The 19,352-nt window shown below is 39.7% G+C and overlaps 1 protein-coding gene across 17 annotated transcripts in view; it reads right to left on the reverse strand.

The window, feature by feature from the left end:
* The window catches only part of TRIM2 (tripartite motif containing 2), a 90,954-nt gene that overhangs the window by 5,646 nt on the left and 65,956 nt on the right, over nucleotides 1-19,352 (reverse strand). For 15 of the 17 annotated variants that reach the window (XM_027635742.1, XM_027635735.1, XM_027635731.1 and 12 more), the window contains 4 exons: nucleotides 13,000-13,103; nucleotides 11,613-11,780; nucleotides 4,725-4,905; nucleotides 3,027-3,097 (listed from right to left, as the gene is read on the reverse strand). In XM_027635742.1, coding sequence (XP_027491543.1) covers nucleotides 3,027-3,097; nucleotides 4,725-4,905; nucleotides 11,613-11,780; nucleotides 13,000-13,103 — 524 coding nt within the window. The remainder of the gene's footprint in view (nucleotides 1-3,026; nucleotides 3,098-4,724; nucleotides 4,906-11,612; nucleotides 11,781-12,999; nucleotides 13,104-19,352) is intronic. The other 2 variants (XM_027635746.1, XM_027635747.1) reach the window with 1 other exon arrangement.

Here is a 19,352-nt window from a genome sequence, read left to right on the forward strand (position 1 = left end):
GAAGACGGGAGAAAAGGTATCCATCTCTCCCTCCAGCTCCATTACACTGTACAGTCTTTCCCTTCCCACTTAACATCTGATTCAGCTCAAACACAGAGGTGAAGAGCCCCAGAACCCTTCTACAGCTTGCCCATCTCGAATTAAAAAGAGCTGAGGGCAGATGCAGCACTGGGTTCTGTGTTTCTGTAGAACTGAAACACAGCGAAGCAGATACACCCTTCTCTGACTTCCATAATCTAACACACACTGAGAATCATGGCATGCTGCTCTCTGTATGGACAGTTCAGCAACTGAATTCTCTGTGATGGTAACAGGTTTAGACAGTAGAATTACAGAACTGGTCAATGACTATTGTGTCAGTGACCTGAATGCACCAATGGGACCAACTGAGATACAGAATTTGTCTCTTACATAATACCATAGCCATTTCTAAAATATTTTGGTCCACTTTGGACCCAGACCCAGCTATAGCACAAGGTCCAACTGTATTCTTAGAGACTGACTGTGGCTTGCACAAGAAAATGCAAAGACCTGACAAGTGCCAAGTGCTAATAAGGTGGAAGATGCAAGGAAATCATCCTGTTCACCCACAGTGAACAGAGAAAAAGCATTTGGGAAGGGAAATTAATGAAGTACTTGGTTGGTACCTCAGGTGATTAAAGAAAATAGAAAAAAAGTCAACTAATGAAAAAACCAGGCAAAGATGTATTGCTCTCTCCTTGGGTTAAAGTGACCAAATGAGAGAGAAGCCTACACTGTGCAGGATTTTCCATAGAAGATGCCTGAGGGAAGGAACATGCTTGGAGGTTAATGGGGGAGGGAGAATAATGTTGCTGAGTGAGCATGTTTAATTCAAAACACTGGTGGCAGGAAGAGGCTTTGGGACCCAGAAGAGTGAAATTAATTTATTTAGTTATTTATAAATTAATTTATTATTTAAAACAAGATGTACTCTGCTCCCAGATTATACACTCTGCTCTCCAGAGTGTCAACAGTTATCTGTACCAATTTAGACAGCACTACAAAAATAAGAATCTTCTCCAGTTAGCACCCAGTTGTAACAAATAACATGTTTATCCCACTTAGTCATGCCAGAGACAGATGGGAACACTCTGTTCTCATTAGAAATGTAATAATTATAAATTCCCTAAGATGCCACACTTCTTACATGTCTTCACTTGCTTTTTTTTCATTTTAGTTTTCCCTTGTTGTTAAGCCTCTCCAGGCATTCTTGTTACCAGGCAAGCCATGCTTGTGGAGGGGTAATTTATGGAATCATAGGCATCCTGCTGCTAAACATTCTGCTTTAAGGCTCCTGCAGCAGTCTTGATTTCTGTGTTGTAATCCAAACCACAAGTTGCTACTTCCTCACAAATTCCAAAACGATACGCAAGCAAGGTTGCTGTTCAAAAGGTAGATGATTCAGCACTGCTCAGGACATGAAAGCATCTATGTTTAGGCAGCAACTTCCTATTTCAGGTGAATATGTAAGATTTATCATTGCAATTATGAACAGTGAAGAGCTAGACTGAGGGTCCATATTTGTGTTCAATCAAAATAGGCATCCATTAGGTGAAATCTCAGGCATTTCATTGGTGCATGGGACTTGATGCATGTGGCCTGAGAACCCAGATAGGACAGCATTCTGCCTGTGTCCACCTGATGCTGCTTCATGGTGAGGGAGGGAAAAAGAGCAGACATGGAAAGCGTCTGAAAGGGAATGCCTGAGAACAAACATGCACAGGTGAGTAATTTCGGAAATGGCCTTTATCTCCTTCATATACACTTTCCAACACATGACCTCTCAACACATGTATCCTTGTTTTGGTTTATTACTGGGACAAACGAATATACTTCTCTATCTTACCATGACTGTTTTAACAGGCCATGAGTCAGGACTTCCCGTGGGTGTAAGGACTAGTGGCCAGTTCTGCCCAATGCAGGAGGTACTGAATGAAAACCAATGGTTACACAGTTTTTAAGAGATCTGATTGTAAATGGATTCGGTAATCTTCAAGCTTACAGGTGTGGAATTTGAAGACTGTCACATATCTTTACTTTGTTTTAACTTTGTTCAGCTAGAAATGTGGAAAGCTCTTACTGGGAAATTCAAAAGCAGTTATCAGACTCTTAAAATAGGACAGAACATAGGGACTATAACAGGTTTGGTAAAGTGCTGGTAAAGTGCTAATAAAATGCTAATAACTAAGTCAAAATTATTTGTATCAGGTACAGCTTATGTTTGAGCAGTTGAATTAGAGGTCATTATAGCGACACCAAAGGCAAGGGACTATATCTTCACTAAGAAATGCACTGCATGCAAAGTTCTCTGAACATGCTGTCAGAGCCGGAATTTATTTCCCCATAGCATCCCTCACAGTGCTGTGCTCTGCATTGGTAGCTAGAGGAGTGTTGATAACACGCCCATGTTTTGGCTACTGCTGAGCACAGCATCATCACTGTAACATTCCTTCTTCAGTCGAGGGCAAGATCCTGGGAGGGGACCCAAGCAGGCCAGCTGGCCCAAACTGACCAAGGGGATATTCCAGATCATATGACGTCAACCCAGATATAAAAGCTGGAGCAAAGAGCAGGACTGGAGGCACTCACTGTCTCTGACAGCTGCCTGCTGACAACCATACACGTGCTGGAGCCCTGCTTCTCAGAGAAGTGGCCGATCACGGCTGCTTATGGGAAGTAGAGGTTAACTGCTGGATTCTGCTTTGTGCACACGCACGTTGCTTTTGCTTTCTTTTTTTGCATGAATATAAACTGCCTTATTGCAACCCATGATTTATGTTGTTTTCTTTTCCCACCTTACTCTCTCCCCTGTCTGGCTGGGAAGGGGAGGGATAGAGCAGCTGTGTGGGCACGTGGCGTTCAGCCAAGGTGAACCCACCACATGTCCTTATATCAAAGCTCATATATATGGAGTCTGATCTCTTTAACAATACTTAATATTCCTCAAGAAAGTACCATAATAAATAAAAATGGCAACTTTCCAATTTGCCATTAATTGACAGTACCTTGACAGAATGGTTATGAAAATCTGTAATGATGATTTCATTGTTGCTGTTTACAGCTGCAAAATGAGGACCTGCAATGCAGAAGAAGAAAAAATAAAAAAAATAACAGTAGCATTAAAACAAAAAGTATTGTTAAATTAAAAAAAAATAAATTCAGCCTGCCAGGATATTATGTTTGGCTTCTGAGCAATAATAGCCAAATTGGGAATACCAGTTTCAAAGTAGGAGTAGTTTTATTTCGTGAGGTTTTTTTTAAAAGCTCAGGATGCTTTTTGTAAACAGTTTCTTTTTCAACCAGTTGTCAGCTATTGTTACCAAAAGCATTGTTCATTTCTCCCTCTCTTGTATACATATGACTATACAGAGATTTATGTGCTTATTAACAACTCAAAACACGTAGTGCTTAGGCATAAAATGGTGTATACACTGAAAATAGTTCTCAAAAATGTTAATGTAAAGTCTTAATTGAAATATTCTATGCTCTTTGTGCTCACATCTTACAAGCATTTCAGATAACAAGTTTTAGGATAAATACAAAAGTTACATAGAAGATCATTGTCATGGAAAAATGTGCATTTTTGGTTTACATTGTGTATCGAACTATGTGTGCAAATTTGACTAATAAACAAATGTCCCCAAATCAAAATACTTTATTCCATTTTGAGTTATTAAACAGATCAGAACTCAGTTTCAATTTTCAGAGTGTATCAGGGTAAACTGTAAAACAGATGAAAGCCTTTACAATGAAAAGATCTGAGTATGGACGTGTTTTCTGTTGCATATAAGCAAGGAGACGTGATACGTTTATCAAATGCATTGTTAGGAAGTATTTGCACACTTATATTCAGGAGGTGTTCTTACAGATTTTAAAATGAAAGAAATTGAAGATACCCAGAAAATCTAGCTGTGTTAGAGCCAAAGTGCTCATAAATTATATATATTATGCCATAAAGACATTGCAAGAGATATGATGATAAAAACAGTTATACCACTGCTATATGCCCCTCTTATACTGTGAACCAGTCAGAACATCCGACCAATCAGACTACATACTCAGTGACCCAACATCTGCAAAGTGACCTGCATACGTAATTTGGCATCTTCATTTCAAATTTTGAAAGAACAGCTTCTCACTTAAAATACATCAATTGGGTTTCTTTTTAAACTTAATTGCATGTTCTACTCGAAAGACACCATGTGCAAGCAGTCAGTTAAGTGGCAATTTCCCCGAAGTCACATTGGCCATTGCATAACTGTCTTCCTGATCTCAATCTTAACACTATCCCGTTACACTCATTTTCTAATGAGTGGGAAGCTACCACTTGGGGCATTGGTTTATGTGTATCTGATCACTGGAAATACGAAGCACAGTGTTTGAGCTGATTATCATGAACAGCTTAGTGTGGGCATTACTAAGCACTTATAAAATGCTAGTTAAGATCAGTCTTTCTTGGATCACTGATCTGAAATGCTTCCAGGCACAGAGAGGTAGATAAAACAATCTGGTTACAGCTGCATTTGCAGAACAGATGTTGCAGTCTTCCTGACTAATTAAACAAATGGTGAAGTGAATAGGAGCTGTATGTTTAGCAGAACCTCTTTCCAGAGGATAAATGAGTAGGATATAGCATCTTCAACATGCTCAAACATCATGCAAATGTGAGCAGAAGAGGCAAGAAAAGGGGATTTACATATTACCATCAAGTGTACCTGCAAACTGCTTGTCACCATTTCCTCGACTACCAAACCTGGTGACTATTTTCCCATTTGGCTGGAAGATGAAGACACAGCATGCTTTATTGTCCACTACAATGATGTGTCCGTTACGATCCACTGAAACACCTTTAGGGCCCATGAGCTTTCCAGACCCAATTTTGGCCTAAAAGGGAAAATACAAAACAGGAGAATATGTTGGCATGGTAGAAATTAGTTAGTACATTTTGAAGATTGTATTACAGGCACACGGCAGGACGGAGAGGCATTTTTGTCATTAACAGTTGAAAGCAATTGTTTTTATCAGTTCTTACTGTGTACTTCATAATTTTTTCTTCAGCTGAAATAAAGACTGCTTTATATATGTCTTTTCTAGAGTGAAAAATCTGCCACCTCAGCAACTGAGTCCAAACATACAACTCAAAAGAAACACAATCATGTGTGTCTTGACAAACTACAGCATCTGTCAAGAAATGTCTGTATATCCAGCATTAGGGTACCAGCAGGATAGGCAGACAATCCGAAAAGATTTCTGCCTCCTATTGCATTCTATTCCTGAGTCCAACAACCACCTGATTATGGACAGGGAAATACACCTCCATCATTGCCTGCATTCAAAGCAGACAGAGTTCACTCTTAGAGCATCAGAGGTGAGTGGGATGTAGGCTATGATGTCCTCTCTTCCCTTTCTTGGGTTCATGAGACACCAGCATCTTCTGAGTGCTCTTGGAAAGAATTTGAGCAGAGCTAAATCTCAGGCTAACCTCTCTATCTTCCACCAGATCCACATCAGATTGCTTCACTCTCTGCTTAGACACATGAAGTGTCAGCTGAAAACTGCAAAGGAGAGAGGATCATGCTGCCAAACAGCAAATGAATTCATCTTTGAAACACTAAACAAATCAAAGTTTGCTCTTGTCATAGGTAAATAAAATAATTTCCATCATTTTAAATAGGCCTTGTAACTACCAAAACCATCTGCCAGCATAACCAGCAACAAATATTGTATACAATATTTCAGTGGAAAAACATTCAGTGGAGATGAGATGGACCTCACACAGAGTAAATTATTTGGAAAGGTTAGAGAGCTGTCAAATCAGAAAATGTTAGAACCAATTTTCAGGAGGATCAAAAAGAAGGGGATCTAAGAAGAGGATCTAAACAACAGAGCAAACAGAAATTAAGACAAAGCCTTCAAAGAATCCATGAACTATCTGGGCATATACCCAAGAAGATTCTAGGATCACCTCACAACCCATTCCACATTTTTCATCATTCTGCTCTTTTTTTAGGCAGCGATTCTATAAACTGTTCTAATCTACATAAAATCAGTTGAGTTTTGACCTTTCAGTTAAAAAAGGTTGTTTGGGATGGAATGGAGCAACTTGTGTCCTGCTTTTTGATTTTTTTGATTTTTTTTTTTTTTTAATTGATACACAGATTTGGAAATCTGTGGTTGGTTTCAAAAGTCTGGTCTCTTGCCAGCATCTTTACTGTACTGGACAGACAATCCACCAAACAGGCTGTGCTGAAATTATGGATTCCAGAATTTTCAGATCCTGTAGTAATTTGTGAGAGACATGACCTACAAAGAGAGGTCCATATCTTGGTGAAGAGTATACTTTTCTGTTTCTATTGGAATTTAAATTACATAGATACTAAAATACTCATCTTGTTTATGAAACAAGGCCATTTTTCACCTCACTGCCTTTGCAGAGTGGGACGGATCACCACATAGAACAAGCAATGCTTAGAATTATAGAATCACTTAGGTTGGAAAGAACCTCTGAGTCGAAGCATTAACCTAACACTGCCATGTTCACCATTAAACCACATTCACAACTACCACATCTACTTGTGACTTCTCTGCCTCTCTCCTCTACCTCCTGCAAGTCATGAGTAGTAGTGGAACCTATCAAGGTGGGACAGATTGCAAAGCATGAAGAATATCTATTACCTAACTCATTTCTCTGATGTCCCTAATGTTTTCAAAGCAAACAGAAGGAGCTCTACTACCCTTAGTAAGTCCCATGCTCCTACTCCATGGTACATTCTCATAGGTGGGACTGCAGGTAAAAATAGGAACTGTCCTAAAATAAAACCATCTGGGCTCCCTGAGGATGTCTGGTACCAAGTCACTACACAACCTCTTTCAGTCTCAAATAAAGAAAACTCCAGGGAGTAAATCTTGCAGCTTCAAGACTATGATTAGCCAACAATGGCATCATGAGTCTCTTTTATGTTCAAGTACATACACGATTATAAATTGCTAAATATTTAGGCAAAATCCACCTAATTGAATCATGCTAAAATATTCCCAGGAGAAACTATTAAAAATTACTTTGTGTTCACAAGGGGAAAGATACCAGCAGACCTACAAAATTTATTCAAGTTTGCATAACAACAAAGTAGCAAAAACATAAATCAAATGCAAATCAGTAGATTTATTTCCTTTGGGGTGATTAAGTCATATTCCCTTCTTTCCTCTAGGATGTCCGTGTGTTTGTCTGCTTGTACATTGCACCACCTCCTTACCATCTTTCCAGGATTCCTATGGAAAAATAACTCAGACTCGTGAGTACAGTGACTTCCTGCCCATATAAACACATATGGAAAAATAAAATGAATAAATCACATACTACATTAATGGCCACTCAGTGCTGAGAAGAGTAATAAAAATCACTGGCCTTGGACCAGAATTTAAAATATAATTTGCAGGCAGCAATAAAGTATATCCAGCTAGAGTTTGCAGTGCCTTTTACTAAAAATCTCTGTTTCCAGTTTAGATCAAAATATGCTGATGACACATTACTGGGTCTGGCTGAACATATTCTTTGTATATTTTTATTTCAGAAGGTTTCTTAGAATTATAGGTTTGATTATTTAGAACAGAACATTATGAAACCCAGTCACTCCTGTTAACTGCATGAATGGAAGTATTTTCAGACTTTTCTGCCATTAGAAATGAATACAGTATAATGAATCATGTGAACCCGTAATACAAATAATGTGTTTAATTGAATTCAGTCAAGGACATTATGTCCCTTCTTTTATAGGCTCTTAGGAATTTAGACTGTTTTTCAAATATGTGTTTATAAAGTCACCCTACCAGGCTGGAAAATATTCAAGTGTGGGATATTCCTAGAGGTAAAAAAAAAAAATCAGCCAGCCTATGTAAAATTTATAAGGACTTTTCCACTGTAGAAGTAAGTGTGTTTGGGCTTTAAGGTTAACACTACCAATCTTCTTGCTGTCTGAAAGGTTCACGATTATCAGGAATTAATTATAGACTTTCAACATACCATCTTTCCCTGTTTGAGAACTTTCCTAATAAGGATATAGAGCTTTGTTACACACTGCAGTATCGCACAATACATGAATTTATCATTCACGTAACCACCATAATTCAACTGTGACCATTTAACCACACTACCTATTGCTATCTGAACATACAACCAGCTTCAAATAGCTCTTTCTTTAATTCTTCTAATGAGACAAGAAAAAAAAAAGTCTGACATATAAAATGTTTCCTTTCATCTTTTTCCACTCATCTAAACTTGATCTTGACTTGCAGCCCTGATTGGTTGATACAAGCTATCTTACACATAACTCTTCAAGACTAGGAGAAAAATAATTCTCTTCTTGGAGGACTAGAAGTCATTCTCTTGGCTCTGTTGTCCAGTTCCTTCACTAGGTTTGAACACTACACTGGTAAGAAGCTACTGCTTCACCACGTGCTCTCTCCTTAGCCTAGAGATATGTCTGCTGTAACAGTTTTCTTAAGCGATTTCAGAGTATTTGACAGAGGAAGCCAGCACTGCTATATGCCTTCTAGAGATGAGGAAAACAAAGCACTGAGAAGTGAAATGGAAGATCACTAGTCACCTGTGAGATCTGTGGCATATCCAGAAATAGAAGCCCCAAATCCTAAGACCCTATCTGAGTCTTTACCACGATAATACAGCCTCTCATTTTAAAATGCTTGTGTCTTGGTGCAACCTTAGATTAGAGTTTGTCCACCTCTGCATTATGCAAGTTAAAACAGCCTTGAGAAAACAGAGCTCTGTCTCTGTTGCTGCCAGCAGCTGAGGAAGGTGACACTTTTCTGCCTGGCAGTGGAGGTTGCCGGGGTGAGTCATGCCAGTGCTGTAAGCAGGGAGATGCCTGGGCCTGGCTCCAGGGAAATTTGCCTTCTGGCTCATATGACTATTAAAATGCCACTGAGAGAGTAAGTGTAAGTAAATACAGAAGAAAGGGGACAACATCAGAAATGGTTAGATTAAGTTCAGAAGAGACTTCTGGTAATGCTGAGTTAACAACTAGCAGGCCACCTGCAGAGGTCTTATATAATGACTTGCATGGCACAGTCCTTTGAAGGGAAATGCCATTCTCTCTCTCTCTTTCTCTGTTATCTTAGCAAGTGCTGCCCAATTTAATCTGACAAAGCCTCTGTAAGAAATACCATTGCCAACACACAAGAAATTACGAGGCTTTGCCCAGTTCCCAAAGGCTAGATCTGTTATACCTATGTCCTGTGTTTCAAATATATTTTATATAACCTCATCACAGAATATCCTGAGTTTGAAGGGACCCACAAGGACCACTGAGTCCAGTTCCTGGCCCTGCACCATCATGCCCAGTACAAGCCCCATCCCTTCCAAGCACCATCTTACAGCCTTATCCTTGGTGGGCACAACCTCCCAACCCTATGTGTGTGTCCCCAGGGCTCCCCCCACCCCCACCCCTGTCCCCCAGCACAGCTCACCGATTACACAGTGTGCAGTACAGCATCCCCCTCAACCAGTGCTGCACCAATACAGGATCCACTTCTCCCAGAACAGCTCCCCAGAGTGTGGACCTGGTCCCAGTGCCCATCCTTGTCTCCATCCTGGTGCTCCCCTTGCCCTGCTCCTGCCCTCCCCACGCACATGCTCTGCCACCTGCCCTGCACCCAGCTCCTGCATAGATATGATTATACCTATCCTCCATATAGAAAATACTTCTGCAAACATTTATTTTTTTCTCTCATAAATATGGCTTATTGCATTCAATCTAAAAATAGTGTTTTACAACATTGATGTTTCATCTCTCATTTAATCAGTCCAATTCCAAGAACTATGAAGTCCAATGCATTAACTTGTATAGACCACACAAATACTGCCAGTATTGCATAGCTTTTGCAATCCAACAAATATATTGACTAAAAATAAAGCTAGGCTTCACATCAGAGGAACAACATTAATAATTAATTTTTTATTCAATACCTCTGTCCCTGCTGGTAGTATATCACACATAGGGTCCTGGCTTCTCCAGAGCTTTTTCCTCCAGAGCTGGCACCATCCAAAATGCTGGATTTACAGCATATCTTGAGAAGGAAGGAAAACAAGCCCTCCATGCTCTGTGTTCAGATCAAGCCAGTTTCACATTAAAGATGTTAATAATTATTTAAAACACACTTAGGATATTCAGCATATTTGGATTCTTAACTAAATTACATCTTTCTTTGGGTTTGTTTTGGTGTTTCCATTTCATTCAAGGACTTCAACCAAACCCAAGATTTTCCTCTGTAGCTGCACATTTTCAAAATTAGCTGACAAGGAAAATCACATACTCTCTGCAAATGCAAGTGATTTGTACTTTTTTAACACTTGCATTGCATATTAGTATTGTTTTAGTTTTTTTTCAAGTCTATAGATGATCTGGATACTTTTAAAAGCATAGACATCAGTTTCTCAGATGGAGGTCACTGAGGACTATACAAGCACTATCTCCTATTTGCTATAGCATTTGTCACTTTGCAAAGACTTTTCAAAGGCAGGCCATTTCTTGGTGCACACGTGAGCAGCTCAGGACCCAAGTTTTTGCTCATCAGACTGCCAGAAAATTAGCCAAATAGGCCATTTCTCTCCAAAGTAGGACTCTAGAACTAAGAACTTACGGTAGAAATTTCCCTGCAGATCCATGATCCGAATGACCAGTGAGTACTGCTAACTGCTGCTATAGGTGGCTCTTTCTAGCATCACCACCAGACTTGGTAACAGGCATTCAGAGAACAGCATCAAATACAGTCAACGTTTACTTGTCTCTGGAATTACACCTGAACCAAGCAAAATAAATACTGCAGGTTGACAATCATAAATACAGCACAGTAGCTGCCATCTTAATTTACTCCCATTAAAGGGATCAGAGGTGATATGAAAATAAGAGGTGTGCTTTCCTCAGAATTTCTGATTTCTGAAACCTAAGACATTATTACGGTATTCCAGTTTTTCCAGTCATCGCACAATCACACAACCTAAAACGCTCCTGTCTGTGCTGTAGAACTGGAACAACATCCTGAGCTGCCCTTTCTTGCTTTGATTACCAACAGGATCCTACATGAATTAGATATGTTATTTGCTGATACACATGGAGTGGAGGAATGCATCATCAATCTGCTACCTTCTTTTTCTCCTCCATATGTCAGTGCAGAGCTTCACATACTCCTCATAAGATTTTGTGTTTGTCTGTGTGTACACACATATCTGCACATACCTTTCTGTACAATCAGAGTACTAATGACATGAAGGTTGTTGAGCTAGTCCAGCTAGACTTGATGGCACTAGCTATCCTCGACCATAAGTTACAGAAAGGAATCCAAGCACCTAGTATGCAGACCTGTAAAGTGGAACATATTGTCTCTACTTGGTATAAGATTAGCATCACAACTGTGATCTCCTCCTATTAATTATACAACATGGCTGTGTCATGGGTTTCCACATCACAGCAATGGAATTTAGACTAACTTACATGCAGTCTCTTGAAAAACAATGTTACTTTGCATTCCTTTGGAAGACAGAGAAAGCTCAGGAGAGTTCACATGGTAACTCGTACCTTAAATTTTCCATCTGATGAGAATATGCTAACCCATTTGTTATCATAGTCTGCAATAATGATGTCACCACTGGGATGCACAGCCACTCCTGTTGGCCGCTGCAGCTGGCCAGGAGACCTTCCTCGTATGCCAAAACGGCTTTTGAACTGACCATCATTGGAAAATATCTGTAATAGAAAACATAAGTTTTAAAATTAAGTCTCCATATTACCATCACCTATTTCTTGGAGCTTAGATTTTAGAAGTCACTAATGAACTAATGACTATAGTCAGGAAGAGATCTGGTAACTTGAAGCACTTTTACACAGTCCATATTTGAAAGTGATATGCCTAATTTAAGAAGAAGCTTGCACTTGAACCCTAATTTCAAAATAAAGAAATTCTCTGCACTTACATTGCACTGTTTCTTCAGTGACCTCAAAGTACTTTACAAACAGGCTTAGTAAATTAAGCTTCACAATGTCTCTCTCAGCTGGTAGGAAGTGGTATTATTCCCATATTAGAAATGAGGAAACTGAGGCACTGAGTGACTCAGCCACAGTCAAACACTAAGTCTGTAGAAAACATAGAATAAGTTCACTGGTTGTGCCCCCAAGCCAGGTAACTAGACACTGAAATTCCTCTGAAGTGGCTGCAAATTATGAAGCGTGAGGGTGCTGATGAATATTTGTCTCTTTGAAAAGGCCTGGAAATGAGTTCTTACAGCATGTGGCTTGCTGGTTCTCACATACTGAAGAACAAGCCACATGCTGCTGCCGTGTTCATTGCTACCACATGGGCAGCCTGAAGAGCGATGACAAATTGTTAATGGTAAAAAAGATACATGGCAAGCAAAAAAAGAAAAAACAGCTTGATTTTCACACAGGTTACAGAAGGCAAGAAATTATGGGTGTTAGAAGTGCTACCACAGAAAAGAGTTGATCATGATAGCAGACAGAAAAGTCAATTAAGTACACTAAAAGCCATTTGAAAATTACATCTATATGTTTATTCTTCTATTTGTATTTCCTTAAGAAATTATATTTGTCGCACCTTACCCTAGATTTATGTTTGAAAGCATGGGGGAAAAAATTTACAATGTAAAATTATATTTACAAAAAAGCGTTTTTCCAAGTTATTGCATGACTTTTTTTTTCATTCATTGCCAAACATCATAAGGAGAGGAAATAAACTCTGATATACATACTAGATATAGTATACATCTGAAAAAGATAGCTGCAGGTCAAGAAGATAGAATGATAATGGATGATAAACAAATTGAGCTTCCCTTGTATTTTCTATATCTGCTTGAATTGTAGAAAATGTGTCTTTCTGGGACTACAAAAAAGGCAGAGCTATGGGGGCAGGGAGAAAAAGAAAAACACTGAAAGTGGCATATCCTCATACCTGCACACACTGGTTGTTACTATCTGCTATTAATATTTTTCCATTTGTAGATGCAGCTACACCTTGAAGATTTGTAAATTCCCCTTTGTTTCTTCCTTTGGTGCCTAAAATTGAACACAAAGCACATAAGAAATCAGGTTAGACAGGACTAATCAGTTAGGACCTAAACGTCAACACATGCAATTATTACATTCCTGATCTAAAGATTTCTAATTTGAAGAGTTCTTATCACTGCTGCAACTTCAAAGAACCATCTCAGTAACAGATCCACAGTTCTACCGACAAGAAGGGATTATTCATATTCTTCAGCGTGTATGTCATCAATATAATTACTTCTTTGGCTTTCATAAATCAGTGTTCACAAATTGCCTCTTGCATGAGGGAAGTAGTAAAAGTTTTTTCCTAAGTGATGGACTTTTTTAAAACTGTGGATTTTTATTCAACTGAGAAGGCAATTAAAGGGGTACTACTGTGGGAAAATATAGACAGAGGCTAAGATAAGAACTTGCACAGATTACACAGTTTTAGTACAATCAGCTAAATCTCTAAAACATATCACTTTGGATGGGGCCACTGCAAGACAGGGAAGTTTCCTATTTATGCGTAAACATTAACAGTTTTCAATCACAAGCTTTAAAAATTCCCTTAGCAGGGAAACTCGGATGAAGAATTAGCTTTGAATGACTGGGACATGTGGGCCAATGAAGACCATCATCTGCAGACTGAGTGCTTCTGCAAAGACCTTAGATTGTTTCATAAAGCAGTGTCCACACACAGAGGTCTCATTTTAACTCAGGACAAATGCAATAGTGATTTACATAGAACTATATGTTGTTTCTCCAATGGTTTAAGGTGATAAGGAGTTGTAAAATGTCAACTTTTCATGAAAGTTCAGTAAGTTTAGGTGGCTTATTACTTAGATGTCTGTTCTGAGATGTTCCAAGGAGCATCACAGAGCAAACTGGTATCTTTAAAAGATCAGCCTCAAAACGGCTGGTTCAAAATACACCTGGAATACAGGATATCCAAATTCCTGATTTGTTTGTAAAAGAGGCTCAGGTATCTTTAGAAAAGACTGCAGTTGTGACTTTAGACACTAAGGTTACTCATAATGAATTAATGAATTTTGAAACAAACAAAAAACCACAAACCAACAACCAACTCTATAAGCTGTTCTTTCCAAGACTTGGATGCAGTGCTGATTTTCCTGGTAAAATATTTTTACAAGCATTCACTGGCTGTGTATTAACTGAAAAGCTTGTATTTTATTTTAGTCAGTCCAAAATATCCTGGAGCTCAATGATTAAAACTGTTCTGACTGTGATGCCTAATATAAGACATATATATTAGGTCTAATTTGTATTTGGTTTTCATTAGGGATGTGTATGCTCATAACAACTCTTCTTTCTTCTGGGGTGATGGCTGTGGGATTCATATTTCCTGTCACTGGCTAACAAGTAACATTTAATTTCTCTGTACTTGCTGCTGCAGGAATGTCCCTTTGTTTCAAGACTTATTTTCTTCAACTCCATCTGCTCCATCCTCTAAACAAGGCAAATGCTTCTCAATTTTTGCACTGCAAGGAGAAACTACGTATTCAGGGAATAGTGAGTTACATACCAATTACATTACCCATTCTTGAGCCATTTCTGTATATTCTTTTAATAAGCAGTGCCCGAGGGATACACGCAGTAATTTTTTTTTCACCATATGCTAATGATAAGTTTCTTTTTTGCCTTTTAGCCAAAGAGAATGGAAGAAAAGGGAGAAACATTCCTTTTACTACTGAGAGTAAAGGGAAAACATTTGTTAAAAAAGAGGATGCATAAGCTAGAGCATCTGGAACCAACTAGCACAACCTTTATGGAATGTATGGTCCTTAGCCTTAGAAAAATGTTCTTGAAAGTCAAGGAATTTCATTTTTAAAGATAAGAGAGACCTATATAAAGAGTTACTGAGTGTTCTTCAGTGGGACCTTGTAAATATACATCAAAGGAAAAACTAAAGAAATTACCCAGGAATGCCACGGTCACATTTCATAGTAAGCTTAAGAAATTTAGCAATTTACTAGCATAGTGTGTAGATGAAATTCAGCTTCATGAAATGTTCTTGTACCTAGCACTTTGCAGCTATTAAACCTATCACATAGGTCCTAATTTGCACACAGGTCTTTATACTGCAGTCCCCTCTGCAGTGGTACAAATTTCTCTGCATAAGAAAGCTGAGGTTAGTGAAACACAGCTTATTTCCTAATGTATGTTCAAGAGGAAAACAGATAACTTTGAACTTTCTGTTTTGAATAATTCACTATGCCAGCAAAGATCTGAAGCCAAGCACAGGCACTTCAGATGATGAGAGGAAAGCTTGTAGTAAAGTATGTCAGCCTCTGGAAAAGCAGGCTCCTGCAACTGACTCTGCAATACCAAAGGATGATAGCTCCCCTCTGTAAGCAGAACTTCCTTCCTTATGAACATAACTGCTTGAGAGAGAGTCTTCAGAAAATCTTTTACTGCAAGATACTACCCCTCTATATCAAGGCACCCCATGCTTTGTCTTCTCTCTGTTATGGGCAATCAGCCATCTCTCCTTAGTCTAGAGAGGCACTAACACTTCAGTGGCACAGGGCTGGAACCGGTGGAATCCTCATTCCAGTGTTTCCCAAGCAGCCTTGTTAGGAGATGAAAGCGTGCATCTTTCATACCAGTCATTGCCCAGCCTTATCTCCCTCCTGTTCTGAGCTACTGCAGGGCACAAAGGAGAAAAAGACAGATATTTTACTGCAACTGCTGTGGCAAGCTACTGGGGATTGGGAGCAGACAGCAGAGTTTTCAAAGGGGGAAGGCTGAACAGAGTTATTAGGAAGCAGGCCTGTGGCCTGTGGAATAGCTCCTTTTATACCATTTTTGTATACAGATAATAACCAGATTTGTCTTAGTCCTATCTAACTCCTTCTGGTATTACTGAGCATAGCCTACACAAACCAATTAATTTAGCTTTCAACAAAGTAAGTATGCAACCTAGCACACATAAAAAGTTTCATATTTTCAATCTTTTATTCTTGCACACTAGAGACCATATTGAATGTCACCAGAAAGAAAGGAAAAAAATAATCTAAAAGCCCATTAGCATCACAGGAGATGTTAAAAATTACATCATGTAACTGCAATAAGATTCTACTCTGTGAATGCTGGGAATCTGAACAAACTTGTACAGTGTATATTTTTGATGTGCACAGTAAGAGAAGGAATGGTTTTTGCTTCCTGAGTTTTACTAATATGAATAATAACCTCCTTGCTTGCTTACCTAGATTCCCCAGGTTCCTAAAACACAAAGAAAAAACATATCACTGCCTCCAGCAGGAAGAGAATAGATTCAGAGAGACAAAATAAAACTGCAGAAATATTACAGATTATTGGGAAGACTTTAGAGGTTGTGAGTGGCCATAACCTGTTGTGTACATACCATTTCTTTCCTGCCTACAACACTTCAAATACTTCTTGGACTCTTCTCTATGTGGTACTGAAAGAAAGGATAAAACTAAACAGCATGGAAAGACCTACACACATACTGCATGACAGGTGTCAAGGAGTTGTTTTGTTGTTTCCTAGCTTCCTTTATTTTTTCCTCAGAGTGCCAAAAGATATTTAGTCAAATCTTACATATTACAAGGATGTGATGCTCCATCTCATAATAGATACAGGCTGAAAACCAAAAGGCTCTGTTTTAAAACTGCACTGAATTGTTAAGGCTATGTGCTTGCTGTAAAACAAATGTCAGTGTTTCTAATCCAAGTTCCCACATAACTGCAAGTTTTAAAATCAATCAGTCTGTTGGTTGAAGGCACACAGTGTTTGTAACCTTTAAAGAGGAATGAATAATTCAGTAGGAACTCTGGCAGATATGCCCACACACTATTGATAGTGAAGATGGTCTGATTTGTATTAATTTGCTTTACACAGCACCTGTCCCTAAAAGCTTGGCCAAGGCCACTTACAAGACTTGCCTGTGCAGCAGAGCCCCTGTCACCACAGATTAGGTATTTACAAACCCAGGGGTAGGTGCACCTCAGAAACCGTTCTTTGCTGGTACAGCAGCCAAACCTTGAATAATAAGAGTAGAATCCAGGCCAGGTCTCTGTTGTCAGGACATCAGACCCATGCTGGCGATTTTGCCAGCAACTGATGTCAGAGTTGTTCCCCCCCTGTCCAGTACAGGTAATCACTGCAATGTAATGCAATTTAGGCCTGGCCTAACTTCACAGTGGCCACCACAAGCTTATAAAGAGTTCATGGCAAGCATCAGAGGGATTTGAGCTAATAAACTGGAAAAGGAAATCCTATTTTCCCTTTACCAGGCATTTCTATTTCTACAGAAATATAAATTCTTTATAGAAACATCTTGCTATTTCATACTAATTATTAATGGTTTTGTTCCAGATTTCTGAAACATAGAATGAAGAATAACTGATTAAACTGTGTCAGAGGGGCCTCTGCACTTCATATATCATACTTCTGTACTACATGGAATGATGCCACATACACATCCCTTTCTTCTCCAGTGCCCTTAGCCAGGCTGTAATTTGGCCAGGACAGGACCTTGCTGGAAAGGTAGAGAAGGGATGGGGAAAGAGGAGGAAGCAGATGCTGCTTGCTACGGGGAGAAGGTTCCTCTGAACCATCCACCCAACGGGGCTAACTGCAGTTGGAAAAATCCATTTTTTTTTCAAGGAGATGCATATCCCTACCTGTCCCCTTATGTATCTTTGTAAAAATGCAACAAGTATATACTTAGAGCCAACCCTGTTCCTTTCAAAAAGAACAATCCAATATGGAGTTTCAGGCAGAAGCCTTCGGAGACAATTAAAGAAATGTGTCATGATCAGTGGCACAGAGTCTAGTTGGAGGATTATATCTAGCAGTGTCCTCCAGTATTAACTTATTCATCAGTTGACTTGGATGAAGCAGTAGAGGCTTCCTCAGCAAGTTTGCTGATGAAACAAAGCTAGTAGGAGTGGCTGATATCCCAGAGTGCTGTGCAGCCTTCCAGAAGAACCTTGACAGGCTTGAGAGATGGGGAGAGAGGAACCATCTGAAATTCAACAAAGGCAAATGCAGGGTCCTGCACCTGGGAAGGAAAAACCCCAGGCACCAGTACAGGCTGGGGGCTGACCTGATGGAAAGCAGCTCTGCAGAGAAGGACTTGGGAATCCTGGTGAACAACAGGCTGTCCATGAGGTAGCAGTGTACCCTTGTGGCCAAGAAGGCCAGTGGTATGCTAGACTGCATTAGGAAGAGCACTGTCACCACTGTGAGGTGATCTTGCCAGTCTACTGAGCCCCGGTGAGGCCACATCTGCAGTGCCGTGTCCAGTCCTCCTCAGTACAAGAGAAACATGGAGCTCCTGGAGCAGGTCCAGTAGAGGGCTGCAAAGATGATTAAGGGACTAGACCATCTTTCTTACAAGGAAAGGCTTAAAGAGTTGGTCCTGTTCGGCCTCAAGAAGAGACAACTGAGAGAGGACCTCATCAATGTCTATCAGTATCTAAGGAAGGGTGTCAAGAGGTTGGAGTCAGGCTCTTCTTGGTGGTGCCAAGCAACAGGACAAGAGACAATGGGCAGAAACTGATGCACAGGAATGCCTTATGCACCTGAACATGAGGAAGAACTTCTTTACTGTGCAGGTGACCAAGCACTGCAACAGGTTGCCCAGAGAGGTTATGCAGTCTCCCTCACTAGAGATATTCAAGAGCCATCTGGACACAATCCTGTGCCATGTGCTCTAGGATTACCCTGCTTCATCAGGGAGGTTGGACCAGATGACCCACTGTGGTCCCTTCCAACCTTCTCCCTTTTGTAATTCTGTGAAACACCTGATCAAGAATCCCTTTGCTCCCCCTAAGCCTACTTTCTAAACTGCACTAAAGCTATTATTACACAGGCCTTGGTTTTGAGTTTTTATGTGGAGTAGATTCACAGTAAGGCTCTTATTTGCATTTAGCATTGATAACAGACCAGATGACGTTCATGCCTAGTAGGGAGGCTGACAGAAGGTACTGTTAAAGGCACTTCTTTTTTTTTACACATTAAATGTACCAGCTAAACTTAGATGCTCAGTTACATGACTGAACAGACAAGTAAACACGGTCTGAGGAAAAGGAAAATGGTACTTTCTAGCAAAGGGCCAACTCTCCATCTGGCTGTATCTGATGCTAATCCCACATATAAATACATGAAGGGGGAAAAGCAGTTAAAGTGGGAAATAGCACCATTACTGCTAAACAGTGTCAAAGAACCCAGTCAAGAAAAGTGCCAGAAGAGAAAAAGTACAAAGGCACACAGCACAGCAGAGCTAAA

Source organism: Corapipo altera, unplaced genomic scaffold, assembly GCF_003945725.1.
Source record: "Corapipo altera isolate COAL_440 unplaced genomic scaffold, ASM394572v1 22b, whole genome shotgun sequence".
NCBI classification, from domain to species: Eukaryota; Metazoa; Chordata; class Aves; order Passeriformes; family Pipridae; genus Corapipo; species Corapipo altera.